This window comes from Habropoda laboriosa, unplaced genomic scaffold, assembly GCF_001263275.1.
Source record: "Habropoda laboriosa isolate 0110345459 unplaced genomic scaffold, ASM126327v1 scaffold14, whole genome shotgun sequence".
In the NCBI taxonomy this organism is placed as follows: Eukaryota; Metazoa; Arthropoda; class Insecta; order Hymenoptera; family Apidae; genus Habropoda; species Habropoda laboriosa.
In genome coordinates this window covers 959,857-979,144 of record NW_017100137.1, presented here as the reverse complement: position 1 = coordinate 979,144, position 19,288 = coordinate 959,857, and the positions used below count along the sequence as shown (strand labels likewise).

General features: G+C 38.2%; 1 protein-coding gene across 1 annotated transcript in view; it reads right to left on the bottom strand.

Annotated features, from left to right (window-relative positions):
• LOC108579226 (potassium voltage-gated channel subfamily KQT member 1) overlaps window positions 1-17,870 on the bottom strand; it is a 117,488-nt gene extending 99,618 nt beyond the window's left edge. The window contains exon 1 of the mRNA XM_017942711.1: window positions 17,558-17,870. Coding sequence (XP_017798200.1) covers window positions 17,558-17,870 — 313 coding nt within the window. The remainder of the gene's footprint in view (window positions 1-17,557) is intronic.
• Window positions 17,871-19,288: the final 1,418 nt, after the last annotated feature.

Here is a 19,288-nt window from a genome sequence, read left to right as displayed (position 1 = left end):
GAATGGGTGGTAAAATTCAATACTTAACGCTTTTTATTAAAATTGGATATTATCGTGGTAGATATTTATAAATTGGAAATTTCCTGGAAATGTTTACTGCGTTGTTAAACCTCAATATTAATGTAAAATGCACAGCGGATAAGAAGACGTATTTTGCAATAAATTTATATTACGAATAGATCGGGCATTTAATATCGCGAAATGTAGAGTCACTTTAACGGAGAAAAATTACTTTCAGTAGTACACCTCAACGATAAATCTGTCGTGGAAGACCGGTCGAGTGAATATTGGAAGACACGAAAATTTTCTGACGAGATTTTGTCAGCAGCGAAGGAGGATATTGATGGCTTGTTGCATAGAAAAATTGTGGAGGTGAGATTACAGATTTTTTGTATCGACGTTTAAAGGTAAAACGTTGGTAAAATGGTTCGCGCTTATCGTTGAATTTTAGTATTGTAAAACAGAGATTCTAAACAAGGAAATTTTGATAATAAACTCTGTCGTTGAAGTTCAACATTAATAAAATGATATAATTAATAATTGAAGTTTTAAATTTATATGTGTGGTAATTTTATTAAAAAGAAATTGTTGCTTTAAAAGTGAAATAAAATTAACGAGCACGGCGTTTATCAACGTTATTATTTCTGACCTGAAAATATTTGGCATATTTTCTGAAACTATACGTTCCATCTCGATCAGGACGAGTAGAAACGATACCACTAACGAGATAATATAATAACTGACACTGTAACGCAGATTCCTAGATACTTTCGCAAACGCTGGTTCAAACAGAATTAATTAGCTGCTTTGAATTACCGATACCTTGCTGGATTCCAAACTTTTCGTTCTGTAATTCTCTTCGGTAACGCAAAAGATAGGATTGATCAAATTCCAGGCGTTCAACTGTTTATATATTTTCACTGACGAATTACAAGCAGATAAAACTTAAAGCTATAAGTAAATACCAAAATTTCTCGTTAATAAAATCATTATTTCATATTCTACGTTTCACATTGATAAAAAATATAAATAATGAAAGTAGAAATAATAAAAAACTAAATATATAAAAGACGCGTTGGTTTGCTAGTCTGAGAAAGTAAGTATTTTTGTTATAACTTTTTAACGAAGCTTCAAACGACCTATGTTTATATAACATTTTTTCCTTAATTATACCCATAGAAGACACTGGCGAAGTTTGATCCGAAAAAATTTGGACACCCTGTATATACAATTTCTAACCTGATTTTAACCCTCCTCCTATTTCCTTTTTTCCTTCCATAACCAACCGCCATGAAATTAATAATTAAACGTTGATAGGTTTAACGAAAATTGCATTCTTCTAGAAAATCCTATTTAATCTGAAATCCTAATCTAATCATTTAATACGTGTTTCATGAAAATTAGATACTTATGAAACGAATTTAGATTATCAGCAATTTACTTAGATTTTACAATCTGTAAAAACGGTAGGAAGACGCTAAAGCACCTACTAGATGACGGGAAAAAGAGAAGGTATTAAAATGGTCAATGATGGTAGAAAATAAAAGGAAGAAAATCAGATGAAATAAAAGAGCGTACGAAGAGAACGCAGGAATGTGCGAGGATAATTTTTGTCATAAACCAAATGCGTTCCTTGGCCTTGAGGCTAGAATTATCGATAAACTAAACTAAACTAACTATTCAAATTTTATTGTATCTGAAAGTGGAACTTTATCGGTATGGAGAGTTGCCAAATAAACTCGTAGATACACAGAAATCGGCATGACCCGTGTAAAATCGTCTAACAAGTGGTTTTCTGAAAAAAAAAAAACCGATTGGAAGGAACCGAAAGAAACTTGGAACGTTCCCCTGGTTTACCAACAAACTTGCTCGGCCAACTTTCTGCATCCTTCCATAGGAGTGTCGCAACACCCTGCACTTATTAAATTTTAACCCAAGCACCGACTCGTTTGCGAAGTTTGCCTTTCATCTTCCCCATACAAATATCTCCGCAACGAGGTACCTCGAGAAGAGGGAGGTGGAGGAACATCGGCAGGCATAAATTCGAACATAAATTACCATTAATCCTTTAAAGTGCAAAACCGAGTTTAGTGTTAAAACTTGTACAGAGTGTTCCTGGAAGAATGTGCCTGTTTCCTTTTCATTGCCCAAAGTGGCAAGTGTGTGCAGAGACACGTTAATTTTTCCAAGTTAAGTAGGTTGACTCGACATTTGTGAAAATTGAACTTTACATAGGATACGTAGAAGGGTGGCAGATCGATTCAGGATTTGTGGAAGATAGTCGATAGACTCAGAAATCGTGGAAGCAGTCATGGGCCTTGTTGAGCCGCGTCCTTTGGACAGCCCTCGATGTACCGTAACGGTACAATGGGCGAGCATCGCCTTTCGCGACCATCGACGGGCAGACGAACCGGCAACGGTTTTTTGGGAAAAACCCCGACTTTCGCCCCTTCTGCCTCTGTCTCCGACAGCACACGTACCACGCACCCGATTAACCAATTACCTCACCGGAACCATTTCCACCTCATTTTCTTGGCCAATCACACGCATTCCCATGTCACCCGCGTCTTGGAGTCATCCGCGTCCAGGGAAAGGGACATTCGATTCCGAGACCAGTTACAAGTCATCCTTCACCAGTTACAATTCATAAAGCACCTACTAGATGACGGGAAAAAGAGAAGGTATTAAAATGGTCAATGATGGTAGAAAATAAAAGGAAGAAAATCAGATGAAATAAAAGAGCGTACGAAGAGAACGCAGGAATGTGCGAGGATAATTTTTGTCATAAACCAAATGCGTTCCTTGGCCTTGAGGCTAGAATTATCGATAAACTAAACTAAACTAACTATTCAAATTTTATTGTATCTGAAAGTGGAACTTTATCGGTATGGAGAGTTGCCAAATAAACTCGTAGATACACAGAAATCGGCATGACCCGTGTAAAATCGTCTAACAAGTGGTTTTCTGAAAAAAAAAAAACCGATTGGAAGGAACCGAAAGAAACTTGGAACGTTCCCCTGGTTTACCAACAAACTTGCTCGGCCAACTTTCTGCATCCTTCCATAGGAGTGTCGCAACACCCTGCACTTATTAAATTTTAACCCAAGCACCGACTCGTTTGCGAAGTTTGCCTTTCATCTTCCCCATACAAATATCTCCGCAACGAGGTACCTCGAGAAGAGGGAGGTGGAGGAACATCGGCAGGCATAAATTCGAACATAAATTACCATTAATCCTTTAAAGTGCAAAACCGAGTTTAGTGTTAAAACTTGTACAGAGTGTTCCTGGAAGAATGTGCCTGTTTCCTTTTCATTGCCCAAAGTGGCAAGTGTGTGCAGAGACACGTTAATTTTTCCAAGTTAAGTAGGTTGACTCGACATTTGTGAAAATTGAACTTTACATAGGATACGTAGAAGGGTGGCAGATCGATTCAGGATTTGTGGAAGATAGTCGATAGACTCAGAAATCGTGGAAGCAGTCATGGGCCTTGTTGAGCCGCGTCCTTTGGACAGCCCTCGATGTACCGTAACGGTACAATGGGCGAGCATCGCCTTTCGCGACGATCGACGGGCAGACGAACCGGCAACAGTTTTTTGGGAAAAACCCCGACTTTCGCCCCTAACGGTACATCAGAGGACCGCCGCGGAACAATGGGCGAGCATCGCCTTTCGCGACCATCGACGGGCAGACGAACCGGCAACGGTTTTTTGGGAAAAACCCCGACTTTCGCCCCTTCTGCCTCTGTCTCCGACAGCACACGTACCACGCACTCGATTAACCAATTACCTCACCGGAACCATTTCCACCTCATTTTCTTGGCCAATCACACGCATTCCCATGTCACCCGCGTCTTGGAGTCATCCGCGTCCAGGGAGAGGGACATTCGATTCCGAGACCAGTTACAAGTCATCCTTCACCAGTTACAATTCATCCACCACGAGTCACAAGTCAACCATATTCACATCAGGCATTTTCACTCATACAGTAGAAAATGAAGATTTCAGTAAAGGGCAGACAAGTGTAACTCAGTACACCTATAACCAGGCCGAAGTGATTAATTTCACAACGGCCAGCGTCCCTACAGCAACGGCAGAAGCATTCTGAGACGGGTCTTACAACCCCGCTGTATTCCATACGAGAATACACGGTGTGCGGGACGCAACAGGCCTGTAGAAGTCTCGCGAGTTCTAAAATTGTCCTTTTACACTCCATGTGCAGAAGTTTCAATCTAATTTCCGTAAGTCTCAGTTCAATTAGTTCAATTTTTACAAATTGCAACGCAACCTAACCGACTATAATTTCGAAAATAGTTATATTTAATTTCCAGGAGCTTCGGGATAATATGTCCCAAATCAATCTGTGTGACTTCCATGAATACTGAGTTAACTTATTCGACGTTTAGGAATGTTACATGAATTTCTTTAATTTGGACAGGTTCTTGAAGTCACCTATTCGATTTCTCTACATTTTTCAATCAATCTTCGACACATTGATTTCTGTATTCCCTCGATCTCTCTCAATTCTCTCTGTATTCTACATTCGACTTTTACAAATCCTAAAATTACCAAGCAAACTTCTACGAGCATCAATCTATTATGACTTAGAGAAATTATTTCCACTTTTCTGATAGAAATCATTCCCACATCACACCATGGAGCCAAGAATAAATTTTTGAGAATACAATCTTTTGTAGACACCCTGTATATACGTGTGCCTCAGAGAAGAGGGAAGCAAGGTATTTAAAAATTAAAGAACAACACTGTAATAGTGCAACACGTCTCGAAGAAGTTATCTCTATTCCAGTTTTCGTGTACAGTTACACAAAGTTGCTCTGCAAAGAGCTTCGAATCGCAAAAGAAAGACACTGTTGATTCCAAAGGACCCGTTCATGTATTCGAAAGGGATAAAAACACGAGTCTCTTAGCTATCGGAGCCAGCCTTTTTCGATTGTACGTCAGTAACACCAGGATGCACTGTGTTCACTTTATTCCCTTGTAAAATAACAGCTCATGTTGCAGAATAAACTTCAATAGTATCGAATTCCCAAATTTTGCTATACTTTTTTTTAACAGATGTCGCATTGGGCTAAAGTTGATTAGAAAAATTCGAAAAATCTTCTATTCGAAGAAAATTGTTCCAACAGAATATTGACAAACTGATAATAACCAATTTGTGCTGTTAATTTAACGAGAATATGGTCGATATGTTTCTGTCACGAAAAAATCGTTAGAATTCTTCATTTCCGATTTAATATTTCCACTGGAATAAACTTTCGCTGAATTCCTCGTAAAAGAAACTCTACTTGGAACGAAAAAGTTGCACGGAGATAAAACCAAGAGTAAGGAGGAAATTAACAGAGTACTCCCATGTTTCAAAAAATCGATTCTTTTTACGTATACAGCTCTATTATTGCAACTTACTGCGAAAACTATTTCTTTGAAACCTTTCTATTGTCCATCGTCCTTTGTCGGCCAGATCAAAGGAATTTTAAAACAGTTGACAAGGTTTACAATGGCCCATAAAACAACCGAGCGATCCATAGTCTACATTTTGTGTTTCTTCCTGAAAGTCGCAGTCGTTGCTAACACGCATTAGCTTTCCTTTGCTTTTGCTATCATATTTTCTAAGATAAAAAGTTTTCCTTGAAATATGCTTAAAAAAAGGTGAACCGAGTGACTACCGGCACAAGTTAATTTTTTAACAAGGTAAAAGTCAGAAACAAGTTGCCGTAATTGTCAAATATTGGGCAAAAAGTGGCCCAACAAAATATCGACAAAATTAATAAAAAATGATAGTTTTCACATTTCGATAGTTTCACTTCCTCCCAATGCAAAAATATTTTTAAACAGCTCATACTTTATGGGGTGTCTAATACTTTTAGGCAAGTCTGCATTATTAACCCTTTGCACTCCGAACTTTTTGTCTCATTTCCTTTCCAATAACTCCGCATTATTTGTTACAATTCCGCAATTACACTACCGGCCAAATGTATGCAATCACTGTGCATCCAGAAAGTTAGCAATTTTAACAATACTTTAACGAATTTTTCCTCGTACAGATAAATCGAAATAAGGCAAAATAAGTACAAAAAATTAGCAGCAAATCCAATATCGACGTAAATTAGCAGGTGATTCGAAACTTTCGACCGGTAGTGTACACGTGTGACGTTGCTTATCTGAGTGTAAAAAAAAAGTGTTGCAAAATATAACACATGTTTAAACTGGCAATTTAAAAATGTCGAGTGTGACTCGACGCAGGAGTGCCTGTGAATAAACTTGACGTCGAGTCACACTCGACAAAGGAGCGTAAAGGGTTGAACTACGATCCCTCTAGAATAAGTACTTGCACGAAGGACATTTTCCTACGAGGATTGAATAGTAAGTACTATTGTCGTCGAGGTCACTCCGGAGATTGTTTAAAGTGCTTTATTTATAATAATACTGTTACAGAGTGACGTTGTGGTTCCCCTGTGGTCCAGGGGATGGACGCTGCGGAATTACTGTTACAGAGTGACGTTGTGGTTCCTTAGATTTTAAACGTAAGACTAAACTTCCCTTGTTTGTTGCCCTACTGCAGGGGATGGACGCTGCGGAATGCGCGTGGGGTAGGGAAATTTCGGAAGAGGACTCGGAAAATCGCGGTATCGGGAAAAGCCATCTTGGCGTCGGTCTGGAGTGCAGGGAAGGTGTCCTAATGGATCGGGCGAATTTTTAAGGAGATGTGTATCATAGGACAAGGGAAACCCATTCGCATACCACAGGTCGGGTGGACACTATGAACGAATAACCTTATGTAGTATCGTAGTTTCAAGCGACTGTACTTTTTACGAATAATAGTTACAACTTGGCGTGTAGTTTTAAGAACAGGAAGAAGGCAGTACAAGGGAAAGCGACAACGGACACAAACCAGGCCCATCGGCCGATGCGTCGCCGATGGTTTTATAAGGGTGTGGCGGAGGGGAAGTCGAGGGCCAGCGATAGTTTTCCTCGCGGAAAAAAGGACAGTGTTGAGTTGGAAGTCGAGCGTATCGTATACGTATAGTCCTGTTACCTTAACTTTAATTCTAATATATTATAATAAACCACATTTTTATATCTAACGCTACACCTAAATCAATACAGTGTTCGATACTTGAAAACTTTTCTCCGACGGCTATTATCGCGGTATTATTTATCGGCGCTCACCCTCCGCTTCCAAGTCTAAATTTATGCAAAGTCCGAGTCACTCAGTTCGTAACTAAGGTCATTTGTCTCATTAAATACCTACATATAACCCCAAAAACTGCATCCAGCAGTCGAGGTTTGCGTCACTGGCTCTTCGCTTACATCATAACTTTGTCAAATCAATTTAGCCTTTAATCTTCCTTGCTACTCCGCGCTAAGACGGGACATAGTCCCTGAAATATGTATTTCACTTTTGCAATTTCGTTGAATTTTTTGTATCTCCAACGGTCACACTTTATCACGGTTCAATGATACATCCTTAGAGAAACGTAATACACGAGTTCGTTGTAATAGTGAAAATATAGTCACAGTGGTCGAATGGAATGTTTAAACGTGTCAGAATGAGAACACTCTAAACCACTGAAAATGTCGAAGTTTCAATATTGGAACTTACAGGTTAAGAAAACCAGCTAAATTTTATCTGCATTTCGATATTTAACGTGTTTAATTGAGAAATATTCCTTCTTTGGAAAATATACCAAGTAAATGACTGTTTTCTATAAGTTTGAGAAATTGAAATATTTGTTCAGATGGAGTTAGGGAACACTTGCTAACTTCTAGTATCAAATGTCCACAAATAAGGAACCATACCAATACCGAAGTGTCTCATGTGTAAAACGGGGTGTACCAAATGAGTTCCCTTAGCGAATCGAATTGTACCAGGTCCTAAACGAATCCAAGAATTGAAAGCAAAAAAGCTTGCCTTTCATCCCCAGCTGCTCAACATTACTCTCAATTGCTACGTGGTAAAAATGGTCAGAAATCCGTCGGTATAATCGTATCACGACAAAAGCTCTTCGAGACCTTGATTAATTCTGATCAATCTCAATCTGAGAAAATTAACCCTTTCGCTACGACAGGTTTCACGCAAAATCTTTTGTTTCGGCGTTCTTAAATTTTCAAAAAATTTTGAAATTTATCGTTTCATTCGATTCAGATGGAAATGCACAAAGGGCACAAATTAGGGATTAAATTAAAATAGACGTCAAGATCACAGTTCGAGAAAATTTTCAACATCAGTGAAAGGGTTAACCCCTTGACGTATGATTACCTTTCCTGCCGGTGCATCTAAGCGTCAGCTATTTACCGTTTTGGTACAATATCAAGTGAGAAAAGCTAACGTATCGTAGATTAATGAAATTTTACTGAAATCTAATAGCAAATTGGAATTAAAGCTAATGTTCCTTACCGATATTCCATTTCTTTTTGGACGTACACAAGCTAATGCAAACACTACGACAACCGAATATCTACTGAAATATTTGCTTTCGCAGCGACAAGACTGAAAACAAGGTAGCCTACACGAAATCACGAGGATCGAGCCTCCAGCTCGCGTTACATCCGTCGGACAAGCGTTGGCTGGCGCACAGAGATCGAAATAAAAATTCGCGAGCGGTGCACGTAGACGCCCAGATACCAGTACACGCTACGCCGACAAATTGCTTCGAATTATCTGCACGCTCATCGCCGGTGCTTCCTCCCTTCCTCGAGCAGCGATCGCCTCTATAGGGCGTACAGATAAATTCTAACGATTACATGCAATTTCCCCGGGACATTAACGAAGGAAGAATCGGAAGTTCGAGCGACTATAGCGAACCGCGAGATATTCATCGGAAACCACTCTGCCTCGACCGAAACGGATTTGCTGCCTCTGAAGGAAGAGAAAAGAAAAAGAGAGAGAGAGAAAAAGGGAGCCGTTCGATGTTCTGTATATCTGTGTTTCGTCGATACTCCCGGAGCATCGGTTTGTAGTTCGACGTTTCTAACCCAAATTTCTGCGAGATCTCCGTTCGAGCATTTTAAAGGATGTTTCGTCGATTCGATGCACAGAAGCGCGAAGAGTCTGGATGCAGTTGAATTGCTTGCACAAATTTGCAAAAGGGCACGTGTACCGCTTGCTTCGTTTCAAATTTCCGAAAAATTAAGTTTTCTCAGCCGTCACAGCAGGAAGACCCCATTTAGGTTGTTCAATATTGGGTGTTAAGATTCTTACGAACCATGGATTCGTACACTGCTGTTCGTAAGTATTAAGACTCGTACTTCAGGATTCCAGAGAGAATAATTTTTTCCAGAATTTTAATAATATTGCAACGACTTATATCAGCGAAATAATTTTAGATTAAACTTGTAACGACAACGAGACTTGCTTCACATTCGGTAAGTAGATTTCAGAAGATTTCAGTAGATTTCAATATGCTTCGAATTCAGCAAGTGTCTTAATACTCATAAATGAAAGTGTATATGTATTAAACTTATATTAACCCTAGAACAACCAGAGTTGAGTGTTGCAAATTTTGTCCCTTCTGGTATATCTAGATAAGACCGTACAAAGAACTTCAGAATTATTCATTCCAACAAAAGACACTATAAGTATACTCGAACAAAAGCATCTTAATAATTTCTGCAATGTAAATCCGCCATTTTGTCGAGTTTGGAAGTTACTCGAACGTCAGATAACAATATCCAAACAATTGTATCATGAATTTTTTCACTATTCAATACACGTTTACTATAGCAACTTCCTCCTTCTCGACTATTGTCTGCAAAAATTGATGTCCCATCCCGCAAACTTTAGCTCGTTTGCACCAACCTAACCTAAAATCGCAGTCCTTCTGGAAGCTAAGAAGCTTTCTTCATAAGATCTAGCACACTTTTGATACACAGGGAAGGTATATCTGGTATCAACATGGAGGAACGTAGAACAACATCTGCAGGAAATAGAATCATGAAAGAAACGTTGACAAGGTATCGGTAAATATTAACGGGGCCATCTGCGTATTCTCATGGCTTTGGTCTGTCCACACCAGCGGGTTTGTGCGCTACATCAGGACGGATTACAGGGACGGACCTAGGAAAGGTCAATGGCGTCCATACTTGTAATCGATAATATAATAATTGCGCTCTGATCTAGATTATATCCTACTACAATGTCGTGCATTATCCTTGGCGATGTTCCGAGCACCGAAACTCGCGTTATCTTACGTGTGTGTTCATTCACCTACTACCATTACAACCATTACTGAACAATGTCACTCTAGCCGTGAGTGCTACTCGCGTGGATTCGTCTTTGAAAGCCTTAATTGGCGGGTATATTTATTCAAAGAATCAAGTTGATGCAAAGATTCAACGACAACTTGTTACAAGTTACGTACACTTCTGTTTGTAAGTATTAGAAGATTTGGGCCACTCAGAAGGCAAAATGACCAACTCCACTTTTTCATATTTTTCTAATTTTAGTATCAAAGCACATGACTTGATTTTTCATAAATAAAAGAAATTTGATAAATTTTATTTTATGGAGAGTTAGTTACTTTGGCTTCTGAGTGGTTCGTTTATTGAACGTGGAGCAAACCTAAAGAGTCATTACAAAATACTTATGGTCCTGGAAAAAAAGATCCGATACGATAAAAATTCTAAATATCTATTTCCATTTAAGGTGCTCGTAATGATAAGATCCTAACAGTGTTATTGATTATGCCACTCCAAACATTGTCACGAAGTTGAGTTTGAGAAGGAGTTTGTTGCAGGTCGCTGAACTTGTCTCCGGTAAGATAAAAGGAATTATTGTTAACAATTCAAAAAATTCGTGGTATCTTCATTACGCGAAAATTATTGCAAATTTAGAAAATGTATCGCAGCTATCGTATTGTGTATAAAAAATAATGAAATTTTGCCCTCTTCTACTTTTCTCCTAAATCTACCACTCAAAATGTGAACACCCTGCATATTTTTACCGATTTACGACACAAATTTTCCCGAAGAAATGCAATTTAACTTCAGTTAGAATATCGAAATAAACCATCTTCAGACATTCCTGTTCCATATTCTGATCATTCTGAGTTATGATTGCAGGTAACTGAAAATTGCTCTTGACGAAGAAGACGAGAAAAATTGAAATATCCTAGTTTCTCACCTTTCCAGTAGACTAATACATAAAAGTTAACACATTTTTCTTCAGAATTGCAAACAGCTGAAAATTCGATTCAGCGAAGAAAATTAAGAAAAGAAAAATTTCACTATTCCAAATTTCAAAGTACAAAATGTGATAACTTGTCAAAGCGATATCTTCCTATTTGTAATTACAAGGAATTGAAAATTAGCCGGTTTGCCTGGCGCGAGCTCTTACCCCGCCATCAGGCAAATGGCGCCGTTTTATTCTGACTTTAGACAATGAATTCCTCCACCGAACATTCAGCTCGCGCAGAAACTTGCGAGAGCAGACGGAAGTCCTGTTAAGAATGCGTTAACCCAACGTCGGGAGAAACGTTGAATACGAATAATTCAACTTCCAAGCATCAGCTGTAGGCAAGTTCCTCGTACCAGAAGGAACGTCCAACATCCTTAGAGGAGGATAGCGCGAGAGAGAGGGATAGACGGTACCCTGAATCGTCACGAAAGCCGGCAACGGGTGTAATTGTACTGCACAGAGGCGAATTTTCGTGGAGGCTTAATTAGACTGTATTACCACCGCGATTATCTAACTTTAATACCATCTCAAACTTACTTCCCTCTCTATTGTGCGTAACAATGCTGATAGATGTTACCAACGTTCCTGTAGATTTAATTTCACGTGTTCCAACGGCACTTGGGAAGAAAACGTTAATTCGTAGCGTGTGAACATGATTGTTATTACGTTCTATTAACAAATTTATAACGTCAGTTCGCACTTGTCCAATGAGAAAAATTGAAATATCGTAGATTTTCGTGCTTCAAGTGGAACAACGTATCAAAGTAACACTTTTTTCTGCAGAATTGCGGAAAACTGAAGATTTGTTTTTTAGCGAAGAAAATAGTTGGTGTTATACTATAGTACTAACAGTTAGCCATAAATTTTACGTGTTACACAAGGAAACCGGATATTTTGATTTGGATCTTAATGAGAAGGAAAAAAATTCTTCGCGTAAGAATATTACTATTTTCACTACATTATGACACTTTAAAGTGCAGATTTAAATTTCTCAAATAAAGTTAATATTATAATTTCAAATTAGTACGAACGATCGATTTTACATATTTCATCAAGAACATTAAGGTGAACACACACTGCCGGCCAAAAGTTCGGAATCACATCCCAGTTTTCATGAGTACCGAATCTGCTACTAATTTTTCATAGACTTGATATTGATATTGTGGAGATAAATACAAAATTCGTTAAAAAATTCTTAAAGCTGCTGACATTTTTCTGCGAATTTTTGTGTAACTTGCAATGCACAGTGATTCCAAACTTTTGGCCGGTAGTGTACGTTTCCATAAGTACCTGGCTTAAAAAAAAATTTCGGTTTTCTGCCTTCTTCGTTTTCCTATAATTTCCATAAATTTAACTTGAATACCATTCCATTCTAATTTAAATATAAACTATCTCTCAAAGGGTCAACCCATGTATTTCGTTAAAATTGTAGAAAATGATTTCCAAGTAAGCATTTACGCGATCACTTGAGTACAGCTAGAAATGCGTAGACGACGATTGAAAATCATCGAAGGAAGATGAAATCCCCCATGTGTGAGAAAGATCGTTCAATCGTGCAGCAACAAAAGACGTCCGCAGGGCTTATTGATTGCAAATAAATATAACTCCCGTGACACTCTATTAATAGGGGTTGTCTGCGTTCCGACGAAAGCCTTCTGATCTCCCGTGACGAATCGCCGCGTCGAGGATCGAGGATCAACGTGTTTCATTCACCGAGCAACAATCGCTTGAACGCGAATACTTCTGTTTCCCTAACAAGGGGGAATATCCCCTTGTTGTTTGCTTATTTTTAGCCCAAGAATAGGGTATTTCTGCCACGCTCGGAGAAAACGATTAATAGGGTTCCCCATATTTGCGACAAACTCTCGGAAAGGTTGCCGGGGGAACTTTCATCGAGCGTTAGAAATTTAGGTAATTATAGTTAGATACGGTACGGTAAGTTTCTCCCAGTTTAATAAGTGAGAGATCAGGCATGGGAAATTGTCATTTGGATTCGTAGTTATTATACGTAGACGGAGAATTAATCCAACGTAAATTGCGTAGGTCTGAGAAGATATCGCGGAGTAAACTGAAAGAAACTTCTTTAATATGGAAAATATTCTAAAACGGCTAAAAGAAATTTGTTTAATTTAGAAAGTATTGTAGATTGGCTAAAAGAAATTTTTTTAAATGGAAAATATTGTAAAATGGCTAAAAGAGATTTCTTAAATTTAGAAAATATTGTAAAATCGGTAGAAAAAAATTTTTTTAAATGGAAAGTATTCTTAAGTGGCTAAAAGAAACTTCTTTAACACGTTGACTGCCATGGGGGTCACCGGTGACCGGCACTCGACTTGGCTGCAGCGCCGTGGGGGTCACCGGTGACCGGCGTCGCATAATAAAAAATTCATGTTGGCGCCATGGGCAAACCACGTAAAATGCGCGCGGCAGTCAACGTGTTAAGATGGAAAATATTTTGAAATTAAGCTAAAAGAAATTTTTTTAAGTGGAAAATATTCTAAAATGGCTAAAAGAAATTCCTTTAAGTGAAGAATATTCTATTTGACAAAGACTCACAATCAGTCTTAAATCACTACAATGGCTGAAAACGATTATTTACATAATTGCACAATTTTTGTTTGAATTATTCACTATTTTCTAGAAATAATCATGCCGACAGAAATTAGTATGCTAATTTCCACTGCCTGACCTCGCAGCGAAAAAAAAAAATGGCAAAAATATTCAGGAGTAATTAATAAAAAAACACGGATCAGCTTCAAGTTGGTTAAAACTGATTAAAACACATTCACTGGAAATTATATTTGAGTTCGAATCTTGTCACAGTATCATGGAATAAATCAGCATCAGCTTCGACATTTTCCATAGCAGGCAATGCAGCTTATTGAAAGATTTATCGTCCATGAAAGCGTGGCTACTCGCTTAATCTGATCGATAGAGCCTCTCCTTTCTACTAATATTTAATAATATCCATCGGTTGATATTAATTGTGAAACACATTAAATCCAAAATACAATTTTATTTATCGAGCCAGAAAAATGAACTTGCAATTTTAAAACTTATTAAAAATTGTACAGGGTGGATCGATAAAAATTAGCATATCTCAAGAGCTGTGTAAGTTCGAGAAAATTACTTGGCATAAAACGAAGCTATAAAAATTTTTTTGCAATGTTAAAAAAATCATTACAACCATATAATTACCATATAATTTTTACACCCGATGATTTTCAATGTACAAAAATTTCACCTGCATAATTATGCGAATATTCCAAGCAGTAATTTTTCTTGTACTAATTTTCAACAAAGCTTCGAAAATTACTCACAATCAGTACAAATTTTCTTGTCATTTTTATTCCTCCACCCTGTATATTTTACTCGTATTAATTTTCAACAAAGCTTCGAAAATTACTCACAATCAGTGCAAATTTTTTTTCTCAATGAGACTCTTTAATAAACATTCCTATTCCAAAATACGTGACATTTCCATACGAAAAAGTTGAAATGTTAAATAATTACCAGTGAACAATCATAAACAGATAAAATCTCTACCTGAAATTAAAGAGAAAAAGAAGGAAGAAAGAAACCAAATATCTCGATCGCGATAAAGAAAACGAAACCGTCGTTCTCTCAGTGTGTTCACAGAATCAGTTCCTTTTTCTAAAAGAAAAAAAAAAAGAAGATTACTTGCCTCGATTTTCCTGCCGAGCGTCGGAATAATACGACCAAGCAAGAAGCTAAAAGTCTTCGGCCCATTGCCTGCATATGTATATACACATAGTTTTCAGCGTGCCGTGAAAAAGAAAGGCGCCCGAAAGCCATTCGCGCGGAGCACAGCGTACAGTTGGTGGAAGCGATACAGCGAGGTCGTAAAATCAGTCAAGCGTCAAAGTACACGTGATCCGAGCACCGAAACAGCAGTTCTGAGAATCGTTCGGAATTTCTTCTGCCGTTGCAGTATATTTTAAAAAATTCGTCTGCACCTTCATTGTTGACTGTTGCAGGTTAATTTTTACTATAACATTAAAGAGCCACACCACCCTAAGGTGTCTAAAAATAGGTAAAGTTTGAGAATTTTTTTCCTAGGTAACTAAATAAAAAGTTTCAATTATTTCACAGGATATAAATTAAAAAATAGTAAAGTTTTCTTTTTTAATTTTAGAGAAAAGATCTGAAAGTTACAATTACATCCTCTGGAAAAATTGAAACTTTTCATTAAATTACTTATCTATGAGAAAAGTGCTCAAACTCTACCCTACTTTTAGACGCCTCAGAGTGGTGTACACCCTTAAATGAAAGATTTTAAGCAAATGACACGTGCTTTAATTTACGACTTCGTTATATCGCTTCCATCAACTATACCTTCTTCCGAACTTTCGAACGTACCCTTTGATACTTCGATCCTTTTCCATAGTTCCCTTCTTTCCTTTGAAGGAATTAAGAATGGAACGAAATAGAACAGCAAAAACCACGTCCAGCTCGAAAGGTAAATAACTCGCCGATGGAGGAGCAGTTACAGTTGGAACCGATTTTGCGAACTCACAAACGGAGGAATACGAGAAGCTTCCGATGGTTATCGTTGGTGAAAAAGTTAAGCGGATTGATAATTTGCAGTAAGAAACGAAGGGCTTTATGGTGGAAAAGAACGGAGGATCGTGGTGCCTGTTTGACGTTGATAAATGGTTCTGCTCGACGCTGGAAGTTGCTTTATTTATGGCTGCAACGCCAAGTCGTTCAAAGTATACTTTATACCGTTTTCTAATTATTGCTTGTATTGATTATTCGACTGATTAATTTGGTTAAGCGACGTTTTCTTGTATGTACTCAATTGGAAAATTGTAGGTACATTTAATTTGGTGTACTTGGGATAAGTATGAAAATAAATTAAGAAAAAGAAGATTAAGTACATTAAGATTCAATTTTATAGAGACTTTCTTCACGTTTCCATAAGTTTCTGATTAAAAACACATTTCTCGGTTCAATTTCTATAAACTTAAATTGAATTACAAAGATCAATCATCAAGATACTGATGAAAATTAACAATGTACATTTATTCATTGTGAATTATTAAGAATTTTACTATTTTTTTTTTTTTCGTTTTAGTGATAAAAATGAAGATTCACCCTTAATTTCTGATGCTGAATGGAATTCAGATTCCACGATCGACTATAAATTTCATAATTTACACATAATTTTGTAATATCGTTGAAATTAACTATTTCTTTCGTTCTTTCGGTGAGTAAGTGCCTTTAGTATACGAAAACAGAGATTGACCCTTAATTTCTGAAGCTGAATAGAATCCAGATTCCACGATCGACTGTAAATTTCATAATTCGTATACATAATTTCATATTTCGGAAAAATTAGTTCCAGCAAAGTTGTCCACGGAGGGTGTTACTAAACTCGGCCAAACTATGCTGACGTATTCTATCTATTCGCGAAAGATAGCCAGAATTCACGCGTGTGTACAAGTTTGATTGCCGCGTCACGCTCTCTGCTCCAAACTAACGAGACAGAAGCGTTTTATTTTTCAACTGTTCGAACTTGAGTTGCTCCAACAATATCGTTAATAGTACGCGGAGTTCCGAGTGTCACGTATCGCGGACAGTTGGAATAATTCATGGCGAATTTATTTTTTTCAATATCTAGCTCCTCTTTCAGTTAAATTGAAATGCTCGGAAAAATGTATCATACGTTTCAATAATTTGTAATTTGAGTACCGTGTAATTACAGAGCAGATTCTTACCATTTACAATTGTACTATGTATAATGAAGACTGTTTCCAGCTTAATTGGGAACAAACGTAACATTAGAGAAGAGAAACAACATTCTGGTAATTTATGGAGTATCTGGGCTTTCAGAATTGCGGATAATGGAAATTGTTATTTCTAAAAAACGAGAAATATTTCTGTAATTCCCCAACTACTTATATAACGAAATCCTGGCACGAAAATGTGAAATCTATGGAAAATTTATTTGAAATTTTCTGAGATTTCATATATTCACGAATGTTCCCTATGATCACCTACACTTTTCCAACGTTATCGCATCGTCCAAAGTCTCTCTTTACATATTAATTTCCTCTTTTTTCATTTTTGCCAAATTTCACGACTTCACGTGCACTCTCTCGCCACAGATAATACACTTCCTCCCTCGAAATCTCAATATTTCCCAATCAAGAATTCCAACAAATTCTCAAACTGAAATCCCCAAAAAACGTGACACTTACTCCACTGCAGAACCATCTATCAAAGAAACTCCCGCCAAAATCTCCAAACAAACACGCCTAATTCTCACGATTGACCTAAAATCACCACGATTCTCTAACCCGACAGAATCAACTTGCTCACGATCCTCATCGTAGGAGTATACCTGAATGCGTGCACTTCTTATGATTCTGATGACCTTGGCAGTTAACATGGTGCTCGTGAGAGTGGTGCGCGGGATGATACTGTTGCCGTTGCTGTTGTTGCTGGTGCTGGCTGATCGGTGACTTAAGCACACTCAGCACCAGGTCCTCGTGGGACGGCACGATCCTCGTAAGCTGCCTACTCTGCCTGAATAAGGTCTCCTGTTCCCCGCGGTTCATCCTGCAGCCAAGTCGTCGACGTTGCAGATAAAATCCTGGATACCATTCGTGTCTCCCTCGGCCTGGACCGCTACCTAGCATAACAGCGTGCAGCATCCCGAGGCTGTCTTACAGCTCGAGCTTCTCTTCACCTGCTGTCCGACCACCAGACGATACACCCTTCTGTCCATGGTCGTCTTCTGCTCGCGAATCACTCACACGGTTCTTCTACGACACGATCTAATACACTTCGGTTCTTCTTACTCGAACACTGTTCGATCACTTTGAACGTCCTGTTTCATGCACACTTCGACGGTCTGATTTTCGAAAGTTGACAAGGGTTTTTATTCGCGGGAAGGAAGGTGAAATTTTTGATATGTCTCGGGTGTAGTTTCTGCTCTCGTTTACCACAATTCGATTGGACGCTACTTGGATAGGTGGAATATTCTATTTTTCACGTGTGCACTTTGAGGTTTTAATTTTCTGTCTCGAGGAGGATGAATTGGAATAATGTAGCCAACGCTCGAATTGTATACTTGATTCGTGAAATTTTGCACTGGTTGGTCACTGGGAATATTCTGTTTTTTTTTTTTTTTTTATGTACACTTTGATGAACAGTTTATAGGTTTCGAAGGAGATGAAGACTTAATTCTTGGTTTATGTGACTTTTGCTATCTTCAATTTAATTTCGTACTTGGTTTCTGGGATTCAGACACTGTTTCGACACTGAAAACATTGCGTTTTTGATGCACTTGGACGGTTTAATCTTTGGACATTACGCAGTTTTCGGGGGGAAACGGAAATGGAGAAGATCGTGTTGCAAATGTTAACAAGTCTGTGGATTAGTATCAAATTGCTGAAACTCACACACTGTCAGACATTGCTAGACACTGGGGATTAATTAACTTACCAAGGAGTCGGGTAACGAGAGATTAGTTTCAATGAAAAATTCTTTGGTAATTGTCTCCGGATTCAAGTTCGTGGGATAATATTACGTGTGCAAAAATTTCAAACTCATTATCAGCCACTGAAATTCTATCCCTGGAACCCCTCGACACCTTCGACAAACTCACTTTACAAGAGAACAGACAAACAAGCAAATTAACATCAACGAAATAATAATTTCCGATTGCTAAAAAATTAACAAATTCGACATTTCGAGCCAGCTGGATCCTCTGTGTTTCCCTCTCTTCGACGATGTACACTCGTAAATTCTCGATCACCTCCTTCGATCCACTGTGCGATCAGAAACACCGAGGAATAGCGATTAACGCGGAGAAACGAGCTTTTCTTCGCGCAATATTCGATCGATAGTAAATACAAGCAACAGCTTCTCAGCGGGGGAAAACGAAGGTACGATTAATCTCGAAACGTGTCATAATTCACGTAGATCGTGCGTTTCCATTTCGTACACATGGAACACTGGCAACACTTCTACTCCACTTTTCTGGCGATCACGAAAAGCTCCCTCTAGAGCACTTTCTTATCCGGTCCTCGTGGCTCTTTCCTGTTTCCACTGCCGGAACGAAACGACC